Source organism: Sapajus apella, unplaced genomic scaffold, assembly GCF_009761245.1.
Source record: "Sapajus apella isolate SASKATOON/1434 unplaced genomic scaffold, GSC_monkey_1.0 scaffold47, whole genome shotgun sequence".
In the NCBI taxonomy this organism is placed as follows: domain Eukaryota; kingdom Metazoa; phylum Chordata; class Mammalia; order Primates; family Cebidae; genus Sapajus; species Sapajus apella.
The window spans coordinates 17382618-17407060 of NW_022436987.1; the positions used below are offsets into that span (position 1 = coordinate 17382618).

The 24443-nt window shown below is 37.0% G+C and overlaps 1 protein-coding gene across 5 annotated transcripts in view; it reads left to right on the forward strand.

Annotated features, from left to right (window-relative positions):
• Window positions 1–19520, forward strand: part of GAS2 (growth arrest specific 2) — a 138722-nt gene extending 119202 nt beyond the window's left edge. For 4 of the 5 annotated variants that reach the window (XM_032240999.1, XM_032240998.1, XM_032241001.1 and 1 more), the window contains one exon: window positions 18323–19520. In XM_032240999.1, the coding sequence (XP_032096890.1) occupies window positions 18323–18541 (219 nt within the window). In that variant the 3' untranslated portion in view covers window positions 18542–19520. The remainder of the gene's footprint in view (window positions 1–18322) is intronic. The other variant, XM_032241000.1, reaches the window with a different exon arrangement.
• Window positions 19521–24443: the final 4923 nt, after the last annotated feature.

The following is a 24443-nucleotide window of genomic DNA, read 5'->3' on the forward strand; positions in this document are numbered from 1 at the left end:
TGTTTTTCCTTGTTCAACATCATATGTTCTGAGACATTCCCTAAACCTTCCTTTATTCCTGACTGAGATTTCCTGTAGCATATCCCCAAGAACATACACTTTCAAATCCTGGGATCCCATAACCATGTGGTGTCCTACCTCGGGCTAGAAGAAATTTCAAGTTAAGACATTGAAATGTAATGCTCATAATTGTATGCTATCTACTATAATTAAAACTAAAAGTCAGAGGATAAAACAGGTAACTTACACAGTTACTTGGAGATGAGGGTGCAACACAAAGGTATTTCAACATGTCTTTGCCCATTAACCGAACACTCAGCCATTTTCACCACTTTCCCAGATGTAGATTGACACCAACATGATACTCAAAGGAACATTCAAATTAAGGATGCTCAACAAGTGCCCAGCAAGTGTTCCAAAATCCAAAAAAGTTAAAAACCAAAAGCACTTCTGGTCCCAAACATTTCAGATAAGGGATGCTCAACCTAGAATGTAAAAGCTTCCATCTAATCTCTCTTGCTCCACTGGGTCTTGTCTTCTCTGTAGGTCTGCTGAAGGATTCCTTGTGTCACAGTATAAATCTAGTCATAAAAATCTCTTGCTGAAATGCGCCAGTAACCCTTTCCTGTCCTATGTGGGTAGGAAGGATATCAAGGTCATTTTATACATGGTGACTATTTACCTCACCAGCCCTAACAGTCTCTGCCATCCCTTTCACAGTTGTGTTAATAGTGAACTACTTAGTGCTGTGTACAGACCCATGCAGTTTTACATTTCTGTCCCTGTGCACCTGATTTCCCTTAGATGGGATGTATTTTTATCCTTCTTCATCCAACAAAGTCCCACCTTTCTTTGATGCTCATAGCATTTCCTCCAATGAGGACACTTTCACAAAACCTGTTACCCCTCAAAGACTAGGCTGAAAGTATCCTCATTATGTCACCAGGCTATTTTTAGTAGAGACAGGGTTTCACCATGTTGGCCAGGCTGGTCTCAAAGTCCTGACCTCCAGTGATCCGCCCATCTTGGCCTCCCAAAATGCTGAGATTACAGGCATGATCCACCACATCCAGCCCTCAGTATGTTTTCTTAGCATCCTTTATTAGAATAAGCTTAACAAAGCTATATGGGAGATTATTTAAATTATGTTATAATAAAGAGAAATTTGAAATGTCGTACATGCAGAGAAGACCTTTTTTTTTCTTCACAGTATCAAAGATAATTGGGAGATAAAACAGCTGTATAAATGGGCATCAGAGAGGAAATACAAATAACACCGAGAGCATAGATAACAAGACCACAAAGGTAAAGAAATTCTGGCAGACATAGCTGCTATCAGAGATCATATAACTCAAAATGAAAAAATAGATTAGTCAAGATTAAATCCCCTTCTTGAAGATCTGTTAGGATAATGGATAGGCAGAGAAGAAAAAGATGGTAAGTTTGAGATTTAAGCATGAATTTATGGTGAAGATGCTGAGTGAGAGACTGGATAACGAAGTTTATTGAGAAACTGAGTTAAAGATCTAGCAAAGGTATAGAGGGGATGGAGGGGCCTCTCAGTAGAGAAACAGGCAAAACTAAAAACTGAAAAAGGGAGAGGCAAGCCTTTTAGGTGCTGACATCACACATCAGAGATTACCACCAGGTCAGTGGTGAAGATGGATAGCACATCTCAGTTTACAGGTCTTACTGCTGAGGTCTTTAGGACCTGACAGACATGGCTTTGACAACTACTTTTAGAAGCTAATGGTCCAAGGGTGGGATATCCATTTCCATTAAAGTGTACGTGTTAGTCACAATATACACAAAAAGAAAGAGGAAGGATCTTCAAATCTGGAGGCTGCTAATGTGACTTTAACATTAATTAATTTTTTTTTCTGATATCACTATAATAAGCTGGCTAGATACTAGGGAGCATGAATTACAAAGTGGCAGAAAAGAGCTTTGGGTAAATTTAAAAGATATTGGAATCAAAAAAAGAGGGTTTTTAAGGGAAATGAAGGAATGAACAGAATCAGAGTGAGTTACAGTGTTGCCAGCTTTGCCTCCCTGCTATGGATAAGGGGTTGACTTCATGAAGCTAAAGTGGTGGCAACTTAGGGACAGTTATGTAGACTAGGCCTTTATATAAACAAGCACATCCCTGGAGGCTGAGCTAAACTGAAAAAAAAAGTGTTAGGAAATATAGGTTAGACATCAATGAGGAGTGAATATTGGTGTTCCTTCAACATAATTTTTAGCTTAAAAAGGACACAGGAAGGTATTGACCAGAAAACTCATGGTTTCTCACTGACACAAAATGATATGGCTATGCAGGGAAGATTCTGAAATATTAAAGATATTTGTGCAAGCAGGAACACATTGTACACAGTGGGTTATTGGGGAAAGAAAAGGAAGTGACTGAGGGACCCAAATAGCTGAGGATTTGTGCCATAGATTTTGTCGTAAAAAAATAAACATCATTTGAGAGAGGTAGACTAAACAAATAGAAAGTAGTTCTAGTATGCAAACTGGGCCCTAATTAGATAAACAATATCATTCTAACAATAGTTGAAGAAACAAAAAAAAAAACATGGGAATGAGGATGGATATGTATTTTTATATCAGATGGGATAAATTTATATACATTTTTCTCTACTTGTGTGCATATAACAGACATGTACACAAATATGAAAGACTTTAGGAAATCATGAGAAAAATTATAAAAATGAGAGAATAGAAGTATAAAATTGTGGAAATATCAAAATAGAAGATGAACTGGTGACAATTTTTAGTGTAAACTTTGAAAGGAAAACAGTTACTAGAATTTCTTGAGGCAAAAGTAAATTTAAGAGCAGAGTCAACATGGGAGCTTTGGGAGTTCATGTCTAAAAACTGGCTGAATTTCAGCAGGCAGTTTGTAGTGATAAGTTCCTAGGGCATTCGATATGTGTGGCTTTTATAAACAGTGTTTGTGTCAACCTCCCTCCAGAGACCTCTGGGTGGCCCAATGGAACAATAGGCTCATTTATAGGTCAGCATGTGGCCAGCTCTAAAGCAAGGGTGGATAGGCATAGTCAGTGATGAATTGTTTAATTCTTCTGGACTTCATCTTTAAGAAGACTGAACAATTTGGAGCTGAGCTCCAAGCTTCACCTACTCATATTGGAAAATAAGTGGTGGGATCAAAATATTCAGTAAAGAAAGACTTTGGAATTCAGAATAGGTCAAATAATTTAAAAGACATAACAAAGATCATAAGTATGGAAGACAAAAACAGGGATTAAAAAGAAGCCATGGTCAAGCATGGTGGCTCAGCCTGTGATCCCAGCACTCTGGGAGGCTGAAGCAGATGGATCACTTGAGGTCAGGAGTTCAAGACCAGCCTGACAAACATGGTGAAACTCCATCTCTACTAAAAATATAAAAATTAGTTGGACGTGGTGGCTCACACCTGTAATCCCAGCTACTAGGGAGACTGAGGCAGGAGAATCACTTGAACCTGGGAGGTAGAGGTTGTAGTGAGCTGAGATCATGCCACTACATTCTAGCCCGGGTGACAAAAGCAAGTCTCAGTCTCAAAAAAATAAAAAAAGCCATAATTACAAAATTGAGTTTTACATTTAGATAAATGAAATGGGTTTATAATTTCTTCTATGCTCATGAACTGTTCAGATAGTATGAAAACTTTATGATCATTAAAGCTTTGAAATAAGTAAACTAGTGTAGCCTGGGCAAAAAATGATTGAGAAACAGAGTTAGAAAAAGAAGAACACTTTGTGCCCCAGAGAAAATGTTTGGAGCCTATTAGAATTATAGGGAACACAGTGATGAAGCTATACAAAGTGTGATGAGAAATAGGAAGAACGGGGAATGATGATCTTGGAGAGAAGGTTTCTGAGGGAGAAATACTAAGGCTTTTAATTATTCAGGAGTCAGAAGTATGTTATAGAAAGGGGAAGATAAGACAAAGAAAAAGCAATACAAAAAGCAAAGCTTTTAATCCTAATTTAGTCATGGCCTTGTCTGAGGGTATTATGATGGTTGTGTTTTGGGATGGGAAGAGTTCAAATAATGTGTAATATGAAAATAATTTAAAAAGTAACATTAAAGGATAAAGTGAAAGGGCCTAAGAGAGGATGTTGTAACCATAAAGTGCTATTCACATGTTAGGAAAAGATTTGAAATTGGGCGGCTAAATTGTGCCTAAAGTCTGAGGACTGTTCCATTATCTGCTACTCTGGAAGTATGCTAAGAGAGGGGCAGAAATACGATCATTATTCATCCTTACTTTTGTAATGATTTCAGGTAAAATTTTGAATTGTATGAGAGTGTGCCAGCTAGTCCACAAAACAAGAATAAGATATTCATAGTAATGAAACAATTTTTTTAGTGAAAAAAAAAACATTTTCTTAGGGTAGATATTTTGGAAATATTTCTCTCTTGCTTTTTTTTTTTAAGTAGCTGAGCTGGGCATTTTAAATCTAATTTTATTTTTATGAAAAAACACATATACGTTATTAATAAAATGGTGCTGTAAGACTTACACCCTCAAAACAGCAAACCTGCTCCTCCCTTCTTACCCCTTTCCACCCTTTTTTTCTCTTTACTTCTCCCCAGAGGCAGCTGTTAAGGCTGTTTCTTCTTGTATTTGCTTCCAAGCTTCTAAATTATTTAATTATGCTGCTTTATCTTAGTTTTAAATTTTAGATATTTTCTATGGCATATTTATGAACTCAGTGTAGCAGGAGTAGAAGATGATGATCTAGCCGTCTTTCTCTCCCCTTTCCTCACTCATCACACATATTACACTTCCTTTCTTTCTATTTGCTCAATATCATTAGCTATGCCACAGTGTTGGTCAAATCATTATTCAGCATTTGCTTTATAATGATCATGTAAATATTACAGTGTATCATGATTACTTTTCCTTTTGCAATAAAAAAAATTACTTTTCCTATTTTTCTTGAAGTCAGTAATGCTTCATTGTGTTGTCCTGAGTACGATAAAGAGGCCCTTACCAGATCCCCTTAGAGAAGTGTAAAACCCTCACAATCATGCCACAGGGAAACATGCCAGTGAATTTATCCATTTAATTTCTGACCCCGTCCCATTTCCCTCGCCAGGTCTGTTCACAGTGCCCCCTGAAGCTTTTCTACCTTGTTCTGTTGGATCCTCTGTTTACTGGATCAGAGTCTTTTGTGGATTACTCCCTTGATTTCTAGAGCTCCTCCTGAGAAAATCTGTAATTCAACATCTATTATGAAACAAGTAGGGTTCTAAGAAGTAAGGATATATCAGGGAACAAAACAGGAGATCCATGACTCTCTAAAGGACTTTTTTTATTTTTGTGAGATGGAGCCTTGCTCTGTCCCCAGGCTGGAGTGCAATGGTGCAATCTCGGCTCACTGCAACCTCTGTCTCCCGGGTTCAAGCGATTCCTCTGCCTCAGCCTCCTGAGTAGCTGGGACCACAGGCGTGTGCCACCATGCTTGGATAATTTTATTTCTATTTAGTAGAGACAGGGTTTCACCAGGATGGTCTCCATCTCCTGACCTCGTGATCTACCTGCCTCACCCTCCCAAAATGCAGGGATTACAGGCATGAGCCACTGTGCCCGGTCTTCTAAAGGACTTTATATTCATGTGTGTACTGTGTAGGCTAACCAGCTAAAATATAGAGTGCTCTATCACATTTGAACTTCAGATAACAAATACTTTTTGTAGGAGTATTTCCAAATATTATAAGAGATATACTAAAAACAATGTTCATTGTTTATCTGGAATTCAATTCGACTGGGTGTCCTGTATCTTTATATGCTAAATATGACAACTCTAACTGGGAGGTATTAGACCATATACCAAAAAACCTAGGTAAATAAATAGCTTGTTAGAGAGAGATAAATGCCATGCTCCCATGGGGAAGGAGAAGCAGAACAGGGTAAGGCAGACTGGGAGTGCCAGGAGGAGGGATAGCAAGTTTTAAAAGGTGGTTAGGATGAGCCTCATTAAGAAGATGAGATATTAGCAAGGCCATGAAGGAGGTGAGGTGTTTACTCTGAGGTCATCTGGGAAGAAAGATTCTAGACAGAAAGAACACCAAGTGAAGAATGTCTAGAGTGGACCTGAGTGTTTGGGAAATAACAGGGATACCAGTGTGACTGTCACAGAGCATTTGAAGGATCCAGTGGTAGGAGATGAAGTCAAAGAAGTAATGGGAGTCCAGGTCCCTAGAAAATTTAGGCTATTGGGAGAACTCTGTAGTTTACTCCTAGTGAAATGGGGAGCCATGCAGGATTTTGAAGAGTTTGGGCATGAGGTACTTCTGTTTTAACAAGATCCCTTTAGTTGCTCCATTGAGAATACACTGAGGGGCAAAAGGGGAAGGCCCAAAGACTGAGCTGAATATTATTACAATAATTTGGGTGAGATTAAAAAAAAACTTGGACTAAGGAGATAGCAGTAAAGATGATGAGAGCAGATTGGATGTAGTTTTCCTCTAATATTTTGCTGTGAGAATTTTCAAACACATAGAGATGCCAATACCCACGTAACTGCCAAATGGGTTCTGCAATGAAAATTTTGCTGTATTTGCTTTATCATATGTATTTCCTTCTCTCCATCCCATGACTGAGTCATCTGCCAGACATGTCTCTGATTCAGTTTCTGCAGAGATAAACCTTCAGTCTCCTGCTGTGACGACACAGTCACTGGCATAGGAAATCTGGGGTAGGGACCTAGCAGTTCCGGGTGCTAACCAATCCTTATACCAATTTTCAACCCATTCTCCTTTATTAAACTGCATGTTTCTCCTCACCTGATGGAGGTACCTGGTGATTCCAAAGCCTACATTTTCTATAGTTTTATAGAATTGTTTGGCTTGCTTCTTTTTGACAGCTGCCATTTCAGGCTTTTAGTTCCATCTCTGTTACTCTTAGTTACAACTCATTTGTCTGTTTTCTAGCTTCTAAAAATCTATACTCTTTCTTCACTATCATTTTATCCTCTCAATTTCCCTTGTCCTTTGACTTTGTAATATCTTTATTCTTTCCCCTTCAGTGGAGTAGGGTTTTAAAAGAAAAGAGGCTCATATTTTCAAATATTTTACCATTAGAAAGAACTGAATGTATTTATTAATACTAAATTTTTCATTTTAATATCAATATACTAAAGATACATTAAAACCAGTGGCAAAGTAATAGATTTTTGGAATATCTAGGTTACTAACCTTTTTGTTGCCTTTGAAGACTCAAGAGGACACCAATTTGGAAACCATTGTTGTGTATCATCATCATGTAGTGTTAAACTTTGGCTCTCTCAGTGCTTACTTATTCTAACCTGCCTGTTGGATTTCAGTATTAGCGTTTAGAAGAGATAATGGAATTCTGATTGAATCAGGCAAATGTGACCCTGTCTGCTTAGTAGAGGAAATGGTTTTTCTTTGCCTCGTGGAGCTCAGCTCCTCTTCCTAAATAGGTTGTTACATCTTTGGGGTGGATAAATTATAATTTCACTCTGGTATAGACCAGCTACAAATCCTTCCTCCAGCATCAACAGTTTCAATCTCTTTGCTTTCACTATGCTGATTGTTCTATAAAATATTTATTATGACTTTGTCCTCTCTGTCTGAAATGGTACCATACACTGGTAATTACATGGATGCTAAGCCTTCTTAATTTCATTTGGTGCAGGGCTGGGAAAATGGAGACCTTATTACATAACAAGGAGATGAGAACTGACAGGCAGTTGGCATTAAGTGCTCCTACACATATTTCCAAGCACATGCAAATGGAACTTTTCACCAGTCCATCATCGCTTGCTGCTTTTCCCATGTTTGCTTCTAGAAAGAGGCTACTGGAAGTCATTTTTCTCTACAATGAGCCTACTTTAATGAAGCTGAATTCCCTCCCGCACCAGGGGGAAACAACTACAGCAGGCCAGGAATTTGTTTCTCTTCAGCTCCAAAAGCCAGAATATTTCTGACCCAATGCCCTGTCCATGTTTGGAGATTGGTTCTCACCATTTAGGGCACTGTGGTAGTTTACCCTTCAAATAAAGGTTTGAGGATTACATTCACCCTGATGTATGATTATCACTGGAGTCAATGCCTCACAACCGGGCATCAGAAGAGTAGTGCACTGTGTGTCCTTCAGCTACCCATTCAACCTCTCTGGGGCTCTATTTCTCTATCCAGATAATGGTAATAGTAACACTTGCCTACTGAGCCACTGGGTAATTGTGATAACAAAATTATATATGAGGAAGTACTGTCAGGATTTTAATAAGTTTTCAGTTTTTGTACGTGGGCTCAAGGGCTAAGAACACTGGCCTGCACTTAACTTTCAGCATTTTTGTATGGGTAAAACAGTCAGGTTCAGGTTCAAGTAAATTGTTCCAAGCATGTAAAACACCTTCTTTGTTGTAAGTTTGGGTTCATTCCCAGTTGGGCAATATGATCATCAGCATATTTACAAAGGACTTCATCAAATGACAATATGTGTCCCTAAATAAAAGAGCTGTTGTCCTTGGAAAGACTTTGGATAAAAACTCAGGTGACTGTAACCCTTGGCAAAGTCACTTTAGGTGTATAGTTGAGTGGTAATGAGTATTGTCTGAATCCTGAGACTTTCAAATCTAAACTTTGTTGCTTCTTAGCTAGGTGACCTTGGGCGATTCACTTAACCTTGCTGAGCGACTGTTTCTCATTTTTAAATGTGGGCATAATGCAAACCATTCAGAGTTGCTCCCAGGATTAAATGAAATGAAATATTTAAGGATCTTATCATTATCAGTGGCGGCAGCAGCACATTATTATTTTAAAATAACAAAAGCAGGCTATTACTGAGTATATACCATGTTCCAGGCACTGTTTCTACATGCGTATACATATTAAAATCTGTGTGTGAACAACTATAGGAAGAAGGAGTTACTATAGTCATTATTTTGCAGATGAGAAACTGACACACAGAGAGATTAAATAAATTTACTCTAGTCATACAGCAAGTTGGCAGTCTGATAAAGAAAAAACAATTAGTAGCTTCTGCTCTGTTTACTGTTATTTATCTCTCTGATTTCTTATCTAAGAAAATGATTAAAAAGCTAAAGGACGATTAGGAAGTTAAAATGAGATAGTAAATAAGATAATAAATAAGAAAAATACTTGTAAACACTAAAGTGCTAATTCTAGAAGCTGGTTTATTTGGGCTGTGGTTAACTATTTATAACTATACATAACTAGAGAGGTTGAAATGAATTCTCCACCTTTGGCAAGGATATCTTCCAATGTTATTTGTTATTAGTAGTGCTTCAGTTTGCCCTGCTAACAGGTGACCTTATCACTTATCTTGAAAATGCTAAAATCAAGCCTTCGACATGGCAAACTATCCATGGAACACCTGCTATTTCACTCCTCCATGTGTCAGGGTACTTCAGGCAGATAGCTGAATTCCCAGTCGCCCAATTTTGAGCATATGCCATTTCAGAATAATATTAGACAATGACAAAGTCTGTCGTCCTATAAATTAATTTAACATTCTTCCTCTGGAGAGCAGATGACTGCATTCTAAAAACAATATTTTCTTTCAAGTTATGATGGCTTGTAAAAACACGCAGTGAATGGGGTTGACAAGAAGGTGCTGGGAAGTATATGATATCCCAGGGGGCTGAGCAGATCTAAATTTAGGTGGGTTGTCTCCTCTAGGCAGTCAGTGTCAGATACCACTGCCTCTTAAAACAATGGCTTCAGTGGAGAGCAGTTAACAGATTGTGCAGAAACATGAGCCTCTGTGGTCTATTAAGTGGGGAATCGTTTAACGAGACCCAGAGTTGCACGGAGGGAACCACAGCACTTAAGCGTTAAAAGAGAGAAAAGGAAAGGGTGAAAATTTTATGAAGCAATTTATTACTCTTGTAAACCATGTAAGAGAGGGATATCAGCATCCCCATGGTGGTCAGAAGCATACATAATTTGGACAATTTGACAGTGATTCTGATATCTTCTCTTTTACTTCTACCCCTATCCCTGCATAAGAATAAGTAACCTGGCTCACAAAGCACTTTATGGCCTAGCTACTATTTTCTTTTCCCACGTTCTTTCTCACTATGCCAGAGTTATCACGTATGACTGTGCAGGATGTGCACTGCACAACTGCAGTATGCTGTATGTAGTCCTACCTTCTGAGAAATGTGTGGTTAGGCGATTTATTCTCATTGTTACATGATGCATGACCATACCCAATTTGCATATGCATTGATGCTACTGGAGTGGCTATCTTTTGGAATGAAGAGCACAAAGTTCAACTGTGTGAAGCATTAAAATAAAAAAGCAGTGAGATACACACTGAACAAAAATCAAAGCTCCTACTTACTTATGCCAACAGATAACTAGATATGAATGTGTTCCTTCGTGTTACCTCACTTGACACATGTTTACTTCTGAAATAATTAGGGCTACTCGAGAATAATCTTCTGAAGTTAAATTTAATGTTTATTTAGATTTATTAGGACATAAGCCTATGAATCATTTTAAATAAGCACAGTTAATCTGCTTACACTACTTACTACTTCTGATATTAATGATATCTTGCCTGTGCTGAATTATCACAGGCAAGGAACCAAGCATGGGTGAAAACCAAAAGCTAGCACTTTGCAGAATACGCAGGTATGGTATAATGGAATGAAGGATTCTTGTCCCAGTTCTGCTACTGATTTGTTGTGTGATCCTGCCTAAGTTGCTTAACTTCTGAGAGCATCAGTATTTTTATCTATAAAAGGAGTAATACTGATAATGGCATTGTAGATTAAAGTGAGTACAACCTATGGAAGTATAAAATGAAAAGAAGTATTATATGATAACAGTATTGATCCAGTTCTGAGCTTGCATATATGAGATTCCAAAAATGAAGAATACATCATCATCCCTCTCTTCAGAGAGCTCACATATTCTGAAAAGGGACATACAGATAAATCAGCAATTGCAATATTGTGGGATGCATGTAACAATGAAATCATGTGTAAATTAAACATCCCACAGCAAGGAAGGATTCACATGTCTGGGGAAAGAGATGACCATGGACAGTTTTCCAGGGGAAGGTGATGTTTTGAACATCAGGGAAGAGGCAAGGCCTAGAGTTATAATTTGTGAGACAAAAGTAGATGGTAGTGAAAACCATGAGGTTAAAAAAAGAGAGTGGTTAGAGTCATAAAAGTGGTAGACAAAGGACAGAATATTTTGGAATGGCAGAGAAAGAACAATGAGATAGGTGGTAGGCAATTCAGGAGACAAACTTGTCATAGGTAGTTAAGGAGTAGGGAGTTTCAAGGAAGGAGTGGTCAATATCATTAGGTTCCCTTTCCCTGTGCAGTCAGTTAAGATGTAGGGGGCAGAAGCAAAGCGTACTGCAAGTTGTACAGTGATTGGCAAGTTAGAAGAGATGACACCAAGTGTGAATGTAACTACCAAGAAGGTCAGATGTGAGGAGAAGTTATGAGAATAAGAGTGGGAATTAACGAGAGTTAGAACATAGTGGGAGGAATTGAACTTGGACAGGACTTCTTTCTGAGATAAGAAAGATGGAGTAAAGGATAAATAAAGATTCAGGTATATTAGCCAGTAGAGATGTCAAGACAGGATGCATGCTTGATAAAGGTGAAGTCATCAGTAGGCTGATTGAGGGTGGGTACAAGGAGTGTGTTTGACAATAATAGATAAAAATGGGAAAAGGAGCTGACCAAAACAAAAAGTAAAAGGATCAATTAATTGCAGTTGGTCTGTCACTAATCTCTGAGATGGAATGAGTTATTGGATGAAGTATATAATCTTCCTTCTAAACCAGCTCAGCATCTCTGCTGGAAAAGCTCATAGTATAGACATTCTAGGGGAAGGGAGGGAAGAGTTTGAATAATAATAGCAGGTTGATTTGCTTTTAGGTTAAACAGTAGGAATTTGGTTTATGGAGATGGGGGTGAGTGTTAAACATTTTTTTGAGATTGGTCACATACCAGAAAAGCATGGAATTTAAATCTCTATAATCAGGACAATAAATCTTTATGAACTTTAAATCTTTAAAACCTTTAAAAAAAAGAATTTATATATGGGTCCTCTTCAGTTTATTTATGTATTTGTTTAAATGGACAAATAAAATTATATGTTTTCATCATTTACAACATAAACTTTTAAAGTAATATACATTGCAGAATCACTAAATAGAGCAAAGTAAAAAAATGTATTACCCTAAATAGTTATCATTTTTATGGCAAGAACTCTTAACATCCACTCTTTTTGCATTTCTTTTTTAATTAAGGAAGAATACAATATATCATTCTTAACTATAGTCAACATGCAGTTCAATAAATCTCCTGAACTTATTCCTCCTGTCTTACTGTAATTATACGTCCTTTGACCAACATCTTCCTATGACCCTCATCCACCAACCACTCCAGCATCTAGCAACCACCATTCTTTTCTCTACTTTCATGAGATCAGCGATTTTAGATTCCACATATGAGTGAAATTGCTACAGAAAAGGGGTTCAGATCCAGACTCCAATAGAGGGCTCTTGGATGAGTCCATAGAGTAAACTGAAAGCAAGTATGTTAAGAAACTAAAGAAATAAAAGAATGGCTAATCCATAGACAAAGCAGCCCCTAGGCCTGCTGGTTGCCCATTTTCTGGTTATTTCTTTATGATATGCTACACAAGGGGTGGATTATCCATCTCCCCCTTTTGGACAATACAGGGCAAACTCCTGACATTGCTATGGCATCTATAAACTGTCATGGCACTGGTGGGAGTGTAGAAGTGAGGACCACCAGAAGTCACTCTCGTCGTCAGCTTGGTTTTGGTGGGTTTTGGCTGGCTTCTTTACTGCAACCTGTTTTATCAGCAAGGTCTTTCTGAGCTGTATCTTGTGCTGACCTTATCCTATATCTTATCCTATGAATTATCCTGTGACATATCTCATTCTATGACAGAATGCCTTAACCATCTGGGAATGCAGCCCAGTAGGTCTCAGCCTCATTTTACCTAGCCCCTATTCAAGATGGAGCTGCTCTTGTTCAAATGCCTCTGACAAAATCATGTGGTATTTTTGTCTTTCTGTGCCTGGCTTATTTCACTTAACACAATGTCCTCTGGGTTCATTCCTGTTGTAAACAAAAGGATTTTCTTCTGTATTATGGCTGAATAGTATTCCATTGTGTATATATAGCACATTTTCTCCATCCATTCATCCATTAATGGAGATATATGTTGATTCCCTATAGCGGCTATTGTGAATAGTGCTCCAGTCAACATCAGAGTGCAGATATCTCTTTGATATACTGATTTCATTTCTTTGTGTGTATATATATATATATATATATATATACCTAGTGGTGGGATTGCTGGATCATATGGTACCTTTATTTTTAATATTTTGAGGAACCTTTATGCTGTTTTCCATAATGGCTCTACTAATTTGCATTCCTACCAATAGTGTGTAAATGTTTCCTTTTCTCCACATTCTTGCCAACACTTATCTTTCATATAACCCTAACATCTTAATCCATGCTTGAAACTTTTGAACAGCTTAGCCACTGGCTTTCTTAGCAAATTATAGTGTTCAGGTCTGAGAATTCAGCAAGAATGACTCAGAATTGAAAATCTGTTTTCTAGAGTATATTCTCAGATAGGACCACCAATTTCATGGAGAGGAGTGGCAATGTTTGCTGTGGAAACCTGATAATATTGACCTAAAACCCTTCCATCTCCCAAGAGTAGCCAAAATGAGGCATGAGGAAAGGTAATGGATTCCACAATTACTCCTCTTCGATATGAAATCAATATTCTTCTTTGAAATTGTAGAAAGTCCTTTTGGTTTTAAGTATTATGGGTAAGTACATGAATCGTGGATGCTTAGATGCTTGTCAAATACAACATCAAGGAAGCATTCAGTGAAAGGCAATAGTGTGTTTATATATGTTTTCTCTTTTTTTTTCCAGCGTAGCTTAGAAAAGCAAAGAAAAAGGAAAAAACAACTCCTTCAAAGCAAGAGAGAAGCATTTTACAGTTCTGATAAATGTATAAGGACCCAACCCAGAGGGCAGTGACTAGGTCCATAGAGGAGATAAGGAAAAATATAAACTGTTTTTGCAATAATTGGAAAAGTCAAACAGACTACTAAGGCTGATACCTAATAGAAATCTTCCAAAAGAAAGAAACCTATGATATCTGATTTTACTGTTAGTAATATCCCTTCCTAAGGTGTGCATATAAAGCAATGTCTCCTGTAAATGTTTTACAAGAAGTTGCATCCGTTTCTAAAACAATTCTCTATTTTTGTGGAACATGTTTCAAAAATGTAGGTATAAATTGTCTGTTCATTATTTCCTTTAAAATTCTGGGAGTGGAAGGAGGTCGGCTCATACCTTGGAGAAAAACACCTCTCCAGGTATTGCCTACAGAACCACAATCAAAGGCAAATTGTTACCAATGGATCAGCAGTTTGGTCTTTGTCCTATTGTTCTCTACATCAAAAATCAACCACTGGGCAATGAATGTTACCAGGAAAGAAGGCTTTTTCAGGTGCTGCAGCCAAGAATGGGAGATCAGTCCCAAATCCATCTCAACTGACTAAAATTAGTGGTTTATAGAGCAGAGAAGAAATATAACTATGTGTGGGAAAATAGGAATTAGGAATGAGTAAGGAGAAGTTGGTTACAAGATGCAGGTAGTCCCTTAGGCAATCATGATGGGTGAGGGGTCTGGCCCTTATTGTCTAGATGTGATAATCTGGTAAGTTTTAGTTCCTTGACGCTATCTGGGAGGCCTGATGGTTGGTTTTCTGAGAAAAACTCAGATAAAACAATTCTAACTTTCTCTGATTTTAAGACTGGGAGGGTCAATGTCTATGCTTATTCAAAAGAAATCATAAACATTAGTTCTATGGGACACTAGGGCAAGTTTCAAAAGGATGAGATGATCTCATGAAACCCCTAGATTCATGTTTCAAAATGAGAAAACAACAAATAGATTCCTCCACCCAACAATCACACAAAATCAATCAACAAATCTGTATGCTTCCTCCAACTGTAGCTCTTATTAAAGGAACATTCACATAATGAAGCTAGACTTTGGAGATGGATGTTATTCACAAAAATACAATTATGTCCATTAGACTCCACTTACCAAGGCAGGAAAGTGAACCTAAATACATTTTAAGTATTTCTGGCTAATTCTCCCTTATTGACTGTGGTAAGAATATTGGACTGAGACTAATATCTGCAGTAGAAAGGATGTGGAAGAGGAAGTGAGCAGAAATTTAATTCCTGTGTTATTCATATTCTGTATGACTCTGTTTCATGCTGTATCCACTTTGCATAGTACTATGGATTCATTAAGAAATTAGCAAACTGAATTTGTGCCTAAATGGCCGGTATACCCCAGGCTGAAAAATGTTTCTGTCACTGCTTCCCAGAATTGTTTAAAAACCTTTCTGACTGGCGGTTCTTTCTGGTTGAAATGGCCTGTTCACAAGCACTGAATTGAACTTGGGCATTTTGCCAGGGGTGTTGAAACTGAGGATATTTGGAGGCAACTCTTAAATGTAAGTTGCAGAGCTAGGAAGTGCCAGAACTTCAACAATAGGCAAAGTTGCTCTCTAGAACGGTGGGAGAAGCAAAGTGTTATTCTGACATTGGCCTTTGCAGCTTTTGTCCCAGTGACTTTAAGTTTTGGAAGCTGGCAGTAGAGACACATGCAGAAACATGTGGGACTATGAATATGCGGATGAAATTATAAAAGCCCTAGTTGATTTTATTTCTTTAGTAAAAACTGTCATGAGAAAAGCACTAAACTGGAATCAGGTGCTAAGAACCTGGCTCTAGTCCAACCTGACTCCAGTCCAACCTGACTTCAGTCAGGTTCTTGTTTTACAGAATCGGACACTGAGAATCAGATCTTTTATTTGGTTTACTTAGGTCCTAAGATCTGGTTCTCAGTGTCTGCATCTGTAAAACAGCATGGTACTGTGACCAAAACACCAGGGGTTAGGCCCTCTTGCTTGGTACACAGAAAGCTAATCCCTAATACAATGAGTATTGCCAGGGAAGAAGGCTTCATTTGGGTGCTGCAGCAAAGAAGAACAAATCAGTCTCAAATTCATTTTAGCAATCAACTAAAATTCAGAGTTTCTATAGTGGAGAAGGAATGTAGCTACATACAGGAAAATAGGAATTTTAGGGAGGGTAAGGAGTCTGGCATCTAATTATCTTGTACCATCTGTTCCTTAACCAAAGGTCAGTTTGCTAGGGAGAAACTCAGATAAGGCAAATTTAAGTTGCAAGTTTAAGTTTCAAATTTTCAATTTCTATATTTATTTATATAAGTAAATACTAGTTCTGTGGGACACTTGAGCCAATTTCAGTACCACTGGCAGGGCTAGGAAAGGCAAAGTCGTTACAAGCTAAACTCTCTTTTTATCTGCTTTTATTTCAGCGGTTCTCATTGAGATTTTATTTAATGAGTACATTCCAATGCTAAAATAACTTTGAAGACTTCCAGCTAGAAGATGTGTTCTAAGGTCCTTTTGTTACTGAAATGCCAGAGGTTCTATCTAGGTCCTGCTGCTTACTGCATAGAAGGCCAGTCACTGAGACAATGAGTATTGCCAGGGAAAAAGGCCTTATTCAGGTGCTGCAGCCAGACAGCTAGGTTGTCAGTGTCAAATCCATCTCCCTGATGGACTAAAATTAAGGATTTATATACCAGGGAAGAAATGTAACCATGAAAACAGGAATTACGGAGGGGTAAGGAAGAGGAATTGGTCAACAGGAAGCAGATGGTCCATTAGGCAATCACAACAGAGGAGGGATCGGAGGTCTCATTGTCTAGATGCGGTGATCTAGTGAGTTTCAGCTCCTTCATACAATATGGGAGTCTGCTGGTTGGTTTCCTGAGAAGGGAACTCAAATAAGACAATTGTAATTTTCTCAAATTTTAAGACTAGGTAGGTCAATTCCCATGTTTATTCAAAATAAACCAAAAACATCAGTTCTATGGGACAGTTCTGCTGGTTTCACTTTATAAAATTCTAATATTCTAAATGAGAATAACCAGTAGAAATACACTTACTTCTTATAAATCTATTAGTTTTAATTACTATTTTTTATTAAATTTTTATTAGTTGGTACAATATTTGATTTTGAAAACCACTTCATGTCAACCACATAAATGAGATTCTGTGAAACCCCCAAATACACATGTATAAATTTTAGGTACAAGCATATAGAAAGCGGGTCCAAAACCTTCATCAAAACCTACATGAAAGTGGTAAGAACACAAGTCATCTCCCACTGGCTGGGAGTCAAAAAAAGTCTAGATCTCAAGCTGACACAGAGTAAGAAGAATTGAAACAGATTCTGTGGCCTCTATGATGTGACTTCCCAGACGTTCTCTCATAATCACATCCTTTTCTCAACATTATGGTGCCCATATGTATCATAACATAGTGGGCAGGAGAGGGGGAGAGGGAGTCAGCAGGGTCTTTGATGATTATGCAACATTACCTCTTAATAGTAAATTTTCTGATATTTGAAAGAAGCTGATGACAAATTCTTTGGCTTTCAATGCCAAACCTCCATAACATATTTTTGCTAGACAGAAAGATTCATGCATTCTTCACATTTAAATCAATAACTTTGTTAAGTTGGAGCTCTAGATGGCTCCTGGTCCTAGATGTAAGTTGTTTGTTTGTTTTAAAAGCCATATTTTACAAAAATTAGGAAGAAAAATAATAAAGAAAAATATAGATGTTTGCCTATTCAAAAACACCTTGCCTTCAAGGGCTCAGACAATGACTGGGTAAAACTCCATTAATTTTTTTAGTGCATTTTCAATGTTATTTTGTATGGAATATTTGTCTGAATCTTAGCATTATAATTCAATAGCAGACATTTCCATGGTCTTTAAAATCCTGACTCAGAGGAGAATAACCCACTGGGGAAAATGGAGCACCAAGCAAAGTCAGTAGGCAGGAACCAGAGGCAGTGATAAGAACTGTAATAGAACATTAGATGTCAGAGAGAAACCTCCAGGCACACTAAACCAAAGAATTATATGTAGGTGCTGGTTCCCATAGCACAGCAAAGCTGGGTTCTGAGGATGTTTATCCTTAATCCACTTCCATAGAAAAAAGCAGGACTTCTTTCATAGACTGTATGCTAACTCAGACATTGTACACCAAGTAGAAAAACAATGGTTCATGAAATATGAACCAAAACACTAATTTCACTAGAACCAGGGTTTGATTCAGGATACTGTAAGAATTCGCAAATTTAACACTTTTAATGTTTTTTCATTTCAGATGCTGCACAACAAACATGTCATGGTCCGTGTGGGAGGAGGCTGGGAAACTTTTGCAGGGTATTTGTTGAAACACGACCCCTGCCGAATGCTGCAGATCTCCCGTGTGGATGGCAAAACATCCCCTATCCAAAGCAAATCTCCAACTCTAAAGGACATGAATCCAGATAACTACTTGGTGGTCTCTGCCAATTATAAGGCTAAGAAGGAGATTAAATGAAACAAGTTGGTCATGACAAGGGGACCCTATAATGGCCTGTATCTGCTTCTCCAGTATAGTCAGTTTAGTTCATATGCTCTGAAAACTGTTTTGGAGAAAGGTATAACAGACAGAAAAATGTCATCATGTTGAAAAATGTTCAAAGAGTAGCACTATTTATTTTTAATGCTTCTGTAGAATATGACCTATGAAAAGAAATTCTAAACTCAGATTTAAATTAGACAAATTTTAGGCAAATTATTTCTCAATATGTGAACAGTATTTAGAACACAAATAATATTAGAAACAATTCTAGCTAAACATAAACACTATAAGGAGAAAACATTTAGGATTTGCAGATATGTCAACAGAAAGTGCCTGCTTTATGTCCATGAGTAAAAGCACCCCAGACATTTTTATAATTGCAGGATTTTTACACTGTTTTTTTTTTAACAAAATGATGATTAGTGTGATAATGTGCTACCAAAAAAATATCCAACAGTACTACAAATAAGTACAGAGTATTCACAGTAGTAATACATTACTGGAAAAGCCACTTAGAAAAGTTTACATTTACATGGAAGTTTGCCTTAAAGTATATCTCTTATCTATGACCAAATATCTGGGGTACTTTTGGAAGTTGTCAGTACACCCCCTTAGAGAATAGCTTATGAGTTATTTCACACATTCCTGAGCACATGGCTGTGTTTAGAATGACCTAGTATAATTCACACATGAGCTGACATACGTTGATATTTTGAGTAAATTGTACAGTCAACTCTTCATTGATTTCATGTTATTTCAAAGCATTTTCTTATTAAAAATATATCTTTAGTTAATCCTATTTTGCTATGCTGTCTAGTAAATTCACCGTAGCTAATGATGTTACAGACTTACGTATACCCTTGTATACCTGGGACAGGGCTGTTTTATACCAATAAACAGCAAAATATAGTCCTTACTGATTCAATAATTAAAAGGATAAATTTTTAAAACGTTATCTGTCTCTAAATCAATGCCTCATTCTGAAATCAAGTTAATTTTCAAATGGCAACTTTCCCCAAGAGTTATAAGAAGAATCAAATTAGGGCTCCCTTGCACTTTTTCATTTTGGGAGATGAATGATTGTGGGGTGATAGTTTTCCTTAGCAGAGAGTTCAGGTTTTATTATAGGTAGTAACGTAAGTGCTACTCCAAGTATAAAAAGGATAGGAAATTAAATTTTCATTTATTCATTTTTCAACATCAACAAAGAAATCTACCTTTCTTGCTCCAAAAAGTCAGGAACGGAGAATGTTTGTCACATGACAAATTTGTCAAAACACACGCAACCTGTTAACTGAGAAGTTTGTAAACAACACACATAGCACAATTTTGTAGGGCTGAAAGTGATGATAATCATTTGGGGGAAATAAAGTCAGTGAAACTATAAAAATGAATTAAAAACGACACTGAAGTGTTGTAGGAGATAAAGTCACCTTGGTATAGTGAATAATTCTAATCTATTTTAAAATATAACATGGAGTGATAAAGATTAAGATCTTTAAATTACCTAATATTGACACTGTATTTCTTTGTATAGTTAATGACAATATTTCCATCAAAATTTTCTCCTGTGCCTAAATTTGTTCCATAAGCATATTTGTATCCTTATAATTATTCCATTGGCTATCTCTAAACGAAATTTAAAAATAACTTCATTAATTTAAAGAATAAGTGTAGCTTAACAAAAGTAATATTAACCTCATTATTGCATTAGTAGTTATCTATTGCTGCATTAAATTGCCACCAACTTGGTAGCTGAATAAGCATATTTATTATCTTATATTTCTGCAGTTAGATGTTCATCATGGTTTCACTATAAAAAAGAGTCTAGGGGAGCATCCATTTCCCTTCTTTTTCCACCTTCTAGAGGCCACCTGCATTCCTAGGCTCCATTATTTCCTTCCTCCATCTTCAAAATTGGCAATGTAGCATCTCTATGACCCATCTTCTTTCTTCACATCTTTCTCTCATAGGTTAGAAAATTTTTCTTCTTTTAAGGATTATATGATTAGATTGGATCTACCTGGATAATCTATTTTAAGTTCATTAACTTTATCACATCTAAAAAATCCACTTTGTCATGTAACAACATATTCACAGGTTCCAGGGATTAGGACATGAACATATTTGGAAGGGAGGGAAGGATTATCACACCCATACCACATCTGAGATGGTCTTTTAAGTGTCACTGAAAACTGGCACTTGAGTCTAGTTGCTAGTCAAACAGCATGAAACAGTGATGTGAAAAAAATTAGACTATATTCAGCTTCTTACTCCTCAACTTCTTGTTGAAGACTGGCCAGGACATAGACCAAAGTAAGTTAATGTCATCTTATTCTCAGCTAGATGTAAGATCCAAGGAAGAACAATGGAGAGATGTGTCCTGTACCCAATGAATAACGGATTTAAAAGTCTTAAGTAATAATCTGGTTGCAAAGAGTGGAAACATCTCAAACCAGAAGTCCAAGTAAAAAGGCCACAGTGAGAAATATTATCAACATATTGAGCAGACAAGGCCAATTCTGAAATTGACTCTCTGCTATCATATTCAGTGTCTTCTGATGTGGGTGAGAACAGAATAGTACCTACAGGATGGTTGGTCAAAGTTCTTGAATCAGAGACATATAAAGAAAGATTTCAGGAACCCTGGGAGGTGTTCATTTTTTACTGTTAAATTACTTGGAAGAACTGTTAGCTGTCTTGTCTACAGATTGTTCTGTACTAGCCGAAAGAATAGAAACAGGGAGGATGAATAGAAAACTCTGGATCACAAATCACCAATGTAGCTCAAAGGAAAGAGGAACTTCATTACAGAAATGATCCAGACACAATGCCCACCTCATAAGGTACTTGACACTTTGTCATTGAAAAGACAGTATCAACTAGATGGTTGACTTTCTTAAAGATATTACCAAAGGAACATTTAAAAACACTGGGTGAGTAAATTAAATTTAAACTTGTTTGTAATTAAATTTTTTTCTCAGATCCTCTCTCTGGGTCATGTTCAGCTCTTTGTCATTAGGGTTTCTGAAGAGCATTGACTATCTCTCAGAACAGAGCATGAAATGAGTTTTTCTAGACATATGAAGAAGGAAACCAACCAACTACATCTCTAATGTGTACAGTATCTTCAGATTAACTGTGAAGTTATGAATTCCTACATCCTCTCATTTTGCGTTTTAAGAGCCATAGGCATCAGAAAGTTTAAATAATCTGCCTAAGGTTAAACAGGTGATGGCTCTAATTCCAATGCTTTTCTCTTTTTAGAGTTCTATTTCATGACTCTTAATCAGAGTAAGGTAAGACGGTCAAATCTCAATCCCAATTCATAGAAACTCAAAAGTGGAAAGATTAAAAATTATCTCAAATCCTCTGATTTCAGAGTTGAGATTTTATAGCTACATTTCCCCAAAGTTAAACATGCATCTAAACTCATGCCTTTAGATGCACAATTAAGTGTTATTTCTATGATCTCTAGTGTCAAAACCTTTGTGCATAAAAGGGTCTTAGTAGCTGAGAGTTAGGAGCCTTGAATTATTGAAGACTATGATAACTGCTGTTCACATTGCTATATAATGTGTTTATCTCCTTTAAAAGTTATTAATATTATTTTTGGGGAGTTATTTGGGAAATTTATTTTTTATCATTTGAGAAATATCCAACTGTTTTCCACAATGGGTGTACCAATTCCTTATTCCACCAGCAATGTACGATCGTTTGTTTCTCCATATCCTCGCCAAGAATTGGTATTTCCACTTTTACTGATCATAGCCATTAGTGGAAAAAAGGGAGGGCATCTTTAATTTGCATTTTCCTAATGACTAATGAAGCTGAATACCTTGGTAGTAATGCTTGTTTTACAGTTTCTTTGGTGAAATACCATTCAAATATTTTGCCCATTTTTAATTGGATTATCTTAATGAGTTGTAAGAGTTCTAAAAAAAAACTGGATATAAGCTACTTATTTGATGTAAAATTGCAAGTATTTTCTCACAGTCTATGGTTTGCCCTTTCTTTTTTTTCTTTTCCTTACTTCCTTTTTTTTTCCTCCCTCCCCTCCCTTCTCCTCTCCTCTCCCCTCTTCTCTTCTCTCCTTTCTTCTTTTGAGATGGAGTATCATCCTTCTCTCTCTTCTTTCTTCTTTTGAGATGGAGTATCGTCCAGGCTGGAGTACAATGGTGCAAATCTCAGCTCACTGCAACCTCTGCCTCCCGGGCTTAAGCAATTCTTGTGCCTCAGCCTCCCAAGCAGCTGGGACTAGAGGCATACACCACCATGCCTGGCCAATTTTTGTATTTTTAGTAGAGACAGGGTTTTGTAATGTTGGCCAGGCTGGTCTCGAACTCGTGACTTCAAGCCATCCACCTACCTTTACCCCCCATAGTGCTGGGATTGCTGGCATGAGCCACTGCACACAGCTGCCTTTGAAATTTAATAGTGCTTTTGAAATTAAAATTTTTACAAAGTTAAATTTATAATTTTTTAAATTAATAATGCTTTTGGTGTCGTATCTAAGAAATCTTTGCCTAACTCAAGATCATAAGGGTTTTTTCCCATGTTTTCATCTAGAAATTAAATGGTTATTGCATTCAGCTCTATGATACATTTTAATTTTTGTGTATGGTGTGAAGGCTTTTTAATTGTATTGGCATATGGATTTAGTTTTCCCAGCAGCAAATGTTATATCCCCTTTTCTCCATTGAAGTGCCCTGTAAAAAATCTAAGTTTATATCTAAACCTTCTATTCTGTTTCACTGATCTAGCTAGCTATCCTTAAGCCAATACCACACTATCTTGACTATTGTGGCTTTATAGTACATTTATAAATCAGGTAGTATAAATTTTCCTATTTCTTCTCTCAGAAATTACAATTTCGAAAGATAATTTCAACTTTTATTTTACATTCAGCAGGTACACATGAAGGTTACATGGATACACTGCATAATGCTGAGCTTTGGGGTGCAGCTGATCTTATCATCCAGGAAGTGACTATCGTACCCAATAGTCAAACCTTGCCATCCTCCCTCTCTCCCCTCTAGAGTAGTCCCCAGTGTCCATTGTTGCCATATTTACATCCATGAGTATCCATCCAGTGCTTAGTTTTCGGTGAGAACATGTGGTATTTAGTTTTCTGTTTCTGCATAAATTCATTTAGAATAATGATCTTCAGCTGCATCCACATTGCTGCAAAGGACATGATTATGTTGTTATTATGGCTGTGTAATATTCCATGGTATATATGTATCACATTTTCTTTATCCAGTCTACCATTGATGGACACCTAGGTGGATTCCATGTCTTTGCTATTGTGAATAGTGCTGCAATGAACATGTGAATACATATGTCTTTTTTGGTAGAATGATTTATTTTCTTTGGATATATACCCAGTAATGGGATTGCCGGATACAATGCCAGTTCTAAGTTCTTTGGGAAGTCCCCAAACTGCTTTCTATAGTGGCTGAACTGAATGACTTACATTCCCACCGACAGTGTATTAGAATTCCCTTTTCACAGTGGCCTCAGCAGCATGTTGTTTTCTTAACTTTTTAATACTAGCCATTCTGACTGGCATGAAATGTAGCTAATTGTGGTTTTGATTTCATATCTCTGATGATTAGTGATGATGAGCATATTTTCACATTTGTTGGTCACTTGTATGTCTTTTTTTGAGAAGTGTTTGTTCACGTCTTTTGGCCATTTTTAAAAAATATAGTTGTTAAGTTCTTTATAGATTCTGGATATTAGATCTTTGTCAGGTGCATAGTTTGTGATTATTTTCTCCAATTCTGTGGATTGTCTGTTTACTCCGTTTATCGATAAAGTTTCTTTTGCTCTGCAGTAACTGTTTCTCACTTGTCAATTTTTGTTTTTGTTGCAA